This window comes from Tachypleus tridentatus, chromosome 10 (assembly GCF_004210375.1).
Source record: "Tachypleus tridentatus isolate NWPU-2018 chromosome 10, ASM421037v1, whole genome shotgun sequence".
Lineage (NCBI taxonomy): Eukaryota > Metazoa > Arthropoda > Merostomata > Xiphosura > Limulidae > Tachypleus > Tachypleus tridentatus.
In genome coordinates, this window is record NC_134834.1 from 138,290,686 (window position 1) to 138,296,685 (window position 6,000).

The following is a 6,000-nucleotide window of genomic DNA, read 5'->3' on the forward strand; positions in this document are numbered from 1 at the left end:
GTTTTATGGAATGGAGATTTGAACCTCGCAACCTTTAGATTGAGAGTCAAGCAGCCTTACAACCTGGCTATGCTAGGCCTATACTATTTCTGCAAACTCAGAATAAACTTCCTGTGCTATAGTGCCATCTCTCTTTCTTTGTCGTAAGTTTCTCCCAATCTCTGATAGCCTTTACCTTTGTCTCCAAAGAGACAATATTTTGCTCATCATGTGACCTAGATTATTTGTGCACTTCAACCTCAAAAACTATTTTTATGATTTTGCTGTTAAGTCTTTTTTAATCAACCCCTCTAGTACTTCCCTTGATACTCTTAGGTGCTCATCCCAATCATTAGTGTGTATGCCAATGCTATCTATTTAAGTTGTGACCTTCTCTACTAAGCCACGCTACACATTAGCTTCTGAAATACTGTTGAAGCAACATTCTTTGCTTCCATGAAGATTCTGTTCAATTCACATATTTCATAATGGGCGGAAAATGCTATTATCCCTTTATCCTCTTCCTATAACTCAACTTGGAAATAGCCTTTCAATAAGCAAATTTTATTAATACACTGAAATTTGACTTATTTTTCATATCCTATATGAACGTTAATGGGTAAGAATGAGGATAGTAGCTTCAATTCAACTTCAGTAAATCAGTACATAACCCTAACCAATGAATCTTAGGTTCTAACACAACAGTCATTAAATAATGTCTAAACGATACCGTAAGTGTTCATTCTTTTGATAATTTCTCTATCTCACGTTTTAGAGCTTCTCTCAAATTGTATTGCACTCTCAATTTGAGGCCGTTTATCACAATACAATTTACACTCTCATAAGCTCTCACAATCTCATGCACCTTCTCCTGTTGCTTAAATTTGAATCTTTAAAAAACGTTGACGTGCTCTCTCTACTTATATGGATATGATAATTTCTGTTCACTCTCGTTACTACTAGCCTCTAAATTTTAGGTATTGTGCATTATATGTTCGTTCCACTGCTCTTCCAGCTCCAGTATATTTTACATGTCACTTGACCAACACTTAAGCATAGGAAGAATACCTAACTACCTTGCTGCTAAACTATTTTTGGATACTGAGTCCAATACTGTAGCGAACTTATTCATCGTACGTTCTCATTATTTAGTACTTTTATAGCAAACCTTTCGTGTGTGTGTATATATATATACCCTCATTTAAGTAGCTTTTGCTGTTAACTTCTGCTAGTCACATATGTTAACACATTTTGTGACTTGGCTTTGTCTCTGGGTTGTCTTGTTTTTAGTCAGTCTAATGAAATCTTAACATCTCTACCATTTAAAAACTCAGAGGGTGAAAATCCTGTTGTAGCATGGAAGACTTCTTAATACGTAAATAGAACAAAAGGCATTATTATATTCCTGTGTGTTTAATTTTTTACTTCTGTTACTTTCCATAATTATTGTATTATTTTTTATTGAAAATTTCTACCTAAATCTGATAAGAAGTCTTCAAGAAATCTGACCTTTGAATTCTGTAACCAGCACTATGGGCTCTCATGTTATTTGTTATTATTCTAGTGCTACTTCTTCTACTGTCATAATATACTTATAACCTTGCTCTGTTACTGAGAATGGTTTGGTAATATTAGTACTAGCAGAACTAAAGGATTCACTTATAACTGTTAATAAACTAACCGTCAGAAGTTTTACTTTCATGCTTTTCGTATCACCCAGCTGGTATATTGGACATATCTTAACTATGTCTCTATACTTCCAAAAGTACTCGCAGCAGTTTTTCTATGATCATACCTTGTCATTTTAGTTATGCCTTAATGTCCATCCAATATTGCATCATGCTCTTAACTCTGATAAGGGTATTTGTTCTCAATGCATATTCTGTATTCAAACAGGAGTTAAAAATCTGTCATTCTTTGTATTATTTACTTGATGATTTATTTATTCATCAATACCTGTACTTGGTTTGGAATTTTCTTTAATCTTGTTTGTCATCTGGCTATGTTTGCTATGTGTTACAATTTCTGGCCTAGTATGGCTAGGACACTCCATTAATAATCTGATAGTCGCAGGTTTGAATTCCTGTTACACCAAACATACTCGCTCTTTTAGCTGTGGGATCATTATAATGTTTCGGTCAATTCTACTATTCGTTGGTAAAAGAGTAGCCCAAGAGTTGGCAGTGAGTGGTGATGACTAGTTGCCTTCCCTCTAGCCTTACACTGCTAAATTAGGGACAGCTAGCGCAGGTAGTCCGCGTGTAGATTTGTGCTAAATTCAAAACAAACTGTTGTTAAATAATGCCAAATTCCTAGTGTAAGATCCCATAATCCAAGTTTGTCTCTATCAATAATTATCATTGTATCATTATACACTTTTGGAAGTGTAAACTTGAAGTACGAAACACTTGTATAATGTCTGTCCATTTCTCAATTTGCACTGGATACTGGACAATCAATTCCCTGTTACTCAGCTCATGAAACAGAGCAAGAACTCAAGCCAAATAAACACAGCCACAAAACGATGTTCACATGACAAAATGAATGATGAAATCAGCCAAATAAAACACCACTTCATCAGCATCAGCAAATTTGCTTCAAAAACTGTTGAAAAATTATACACACACTAAGACCATCAACATAGTCAACAACAAACACTCAAAAATAATTTAATAGAAACAACAAACTGTAAAACTTTAAACTGCTTCATACCATATATTCCCGATATTAACGAAAAAATAACCAATATTTGGAAGAAACCTCCAACAAAACATAACACTCCAGTAAACACTAAGTTTATTCAATTTTTCTTTCTAAAGTACTGTGGAGATCATCTTTGGTATAAAAGGTATTAATGAAAGAAATAAGTTAAATAAGCCCAGTCAATCACTTTGTTCAAGAGCGAGTACGTTTTCACATTTTATGGAATATTTCTAGTTTAGTTCGACTTCTCTAGCATTTTTTCTAAATTAGTTCTTATTTCACTTGTACATAATAGAAAGTAATTAAAAACATCCGCTGTATATAAAAATAAATAGTTATTATAATTTACACAACGTCAACATAGAAAAATACATGTACGATCTTTACCAGTGTTTCGTGTGACATTATTACATTAAAATAACACTGACCATAATATGTAACCAATCTTTACTGATTCTATACAGGTTTCCAGTAAGAATAACGTAACATACCTTGCGTGTTACACGGTGCAGCCAGCATGGATTCTTTCGCTTAATAACATAACTCATCCCGCTTTGTTGGTATCAGGCGTTAGATACCATTATAATTGATATGTTATAAATGATTGATATATATCGTGCTTAGACTACATTCTAAATCAACCTGATAAATCATTATCAATCTCACTATGATGTAATGTCACATCTACTGATAACTAACTCTTCGATGGCATGCAGTGCTAATCCCAATAATAATAAGATCTATTTATCATCAAAAGCTGTATAAAAATTCCAGTGAAAGAATAATTACCAACATTATGTAAGACATACTGTCGATCAGTAACCTCCGCAATTTATCACATTAAGATGAAATGTCAACTGTGACAAAAAATAAATGAAATATATAATGAATCTTGCACTTCCGAAAAACAGAGCCAAGAGGTAATGTTGAATACATGTATAGAGTGACATTATTCTGTAAATGTAGGTATATTTGAGATTTATAATATTGGATTACCGGCAGCAGATGTGTTTGAAAGAAGGTCGAAACGTTGTTCGCTCTATAAATGTCTCAAAACGATTTATATATAAGTATTATTTGAATTGAACTCGTTTTAAAAATTAAATATTTTTGAACTCGTTTTATTTAAATATTTTTTATTTTTTTATACTAGATTACTCAACAACTTCATGAGATAACTAACTCCCCAGTAGAAGACATCACTGACTTCAGCAACACCATACTCAGTGTAGTTCTTGAACACGGCCATATTGTGATGTGATATAAACTAAACGTTTTGTTTACTTAATTATTCATTTAGCTACGTTTACGTATGTATGAGATAATTTCTATATTTTTGTTGACATTATATCTTTTCAGGATTAAATATATTTCGTGATATTATTAATACTTTTTTTTTTTTTTTGTATATGGAGTGTATGAAAATAAAAATGGATATAATTCATTCAATATATTTTGCGTTATAATTGAGAAAGCTTTGTTCATTCAGCCCGATAAAAAATAGTATTATAACATATAAGTTATAATTCGTAAGTTAACTTTTGCAATACTGTGGTAATTAGTTATTGTTTTGAATTAAGAACAAAGCTACACGGTTTAGCGTTGAAAGTCCGAAGACATGCCGCCGTGCCACTGAAGGGTCAGTTATTGTTAATACGTTAATAAAGATAATGATTAGTTAACGTTTCCCAAGAAAAACATTTGTTTATAAATAAAGTTACAGGTAAAAAGCAAATGTCAGCTATATTTTGTTACATGTAACAATTAAAATTTCTCCATTTACAAAACTACGTTTTTAAAAGTTTTTTTTTAATAACTAAACAATTCAAACATTCACAAAAACATCATTGAAGGAAGATAATTACCACAGAACCAAAAAAACAGTAAAAATGTCACAATAATTAGATCCAATAATTATGAATGTACCATTTATTACTATATAACATGCACTTGTTGTTTCTGGAATTTTTCATTTAAAAAACGTGACTCTCAAAAGAAAAAGGTGTGTTGTTCATGAAATATCATTCACATCTTGTAAAATATTTACAGTTGTGGTATTCATCTGCATTATGTTTTTGTTGTTAATTATTTTACTCATGAGGTTTTATTGATCTATTCGTTTTTCAAACTTAAAAATATAATTAAATTATCTTCAACAATTTGTTCACGTATCTTCACTGTTTAAAATTTTTATTTTATTTTTGCAATTTTGTAATATTCGGTATGGAAGAACCCGCTTTGCAAGTATATCACAGAGGGTTCACGTACAAATACTGATAGTTGAAAGAATTATATTAACACGATTTCAATACGAAAATGAGTGAGTCGTAGTACAACAGTCTATTCAAAGTTTTGATGGAACGGATTGGATTACTATTAAATTTCGACATTGTTTGGTTTTTTATAAACAACACGATAATACCGAGTATCGATTGCTTTCAAGAAGAATATGTGAAAGACCTTTCCGACACACAATATTCATACATTCGTGTTATGAACATAAGTTTAGGTTCTATTTTACTTAATGGCATTGGAAAACAAAAGAATATGCACCAATTTGCAATGCTAATATATGTAAAAAGAAACCTGTGATGAGCCTTACCCATCGTTGCTAAGGAATTTGTATCGTATTGTAATATGTGAGAATTCCTGAAGACAAAGGTTAGTGATAAAAGCCATTCAACTGTTCTAACATTATACAACATGATAAATACGATCTCCAATTTAAAAGTTATGTGTGTACTCGTTGCTCACATAACAGTTCCCTTCAACCGTCACATACTTTAAGTAGTTGAAGAAGGAAACATGTATTCATGTCTTTCCGCTAAAATATATAATGCTACAATAGCACATGCGTGCACGTATGGAATTTTCAGTATTACTGCTGAAGTAACTACAGTATACAGCAGCTGGAATCGTCCATAATAATAATAAGACACTAATTTGATATATCCTTCATATATATATGTAATATATCCTTTCTCCTAGTAAGACCTTGATACAAGGGAAGTGCGATTAAAACGTTAATCATGTCGCAGCAACAAAGCTATTGTTGTGAAAAAATGTGTGTTATCTGTGAAAGCTTTTGACAATGAAGGAGCAACATACATACCGATAAGACAGCATATTAATTAAGATAGTATTGAACGCTGTGTCGAATTTCAGCGGACTTAGAGGTGACACTAATTTGTATATTAACTACGCCAGATAAATCTGCCACTATTCCTGTTCACCAAGTTTGTAGGCGGAATTACACATATTATAAAATAATTAAACATCTGTATTCAAGGAACATACATCAAGCTGTAAACAAGTAAA

General features: G+C 31.9%; 1 protein-coding gene across 8 annotated transcripts in view; it reads left to right on the forward strand.

The window, feature by feature from the left end:
* The window catches only part of LOC143230438 (cyclin N-terminal domain-containing protein 1-like), a 123,919-nt gene extending 119,783 nt beyond the window's left edge, over positions 1–4,136 (forward strand). For 5 of the 8 annotated variants that reach the window (XM_076463982.1, XM_076463983.1, XM_076463987.1 and 2 more), the window contains one exon: positions 3,836–4,130. In XM_076463982.1, coding sequence (XP_076320097.1) covers positions 3,836–3,943 — 108 coding nt within the window. In that variant the 3' untranslated portion in view covers positions 3,944–4,130. Of the gene's footprint in view, positions 1–3,835 lie in introns of all 8 variants that reach the window. The other 3 variants (XR_013016441.1, XM_076463988.1, XM_076463984.1) reach the window with 3 other exon arrangements.
* Positions 4,137–6,000: the final 1,864 nt, after the last annotated feature.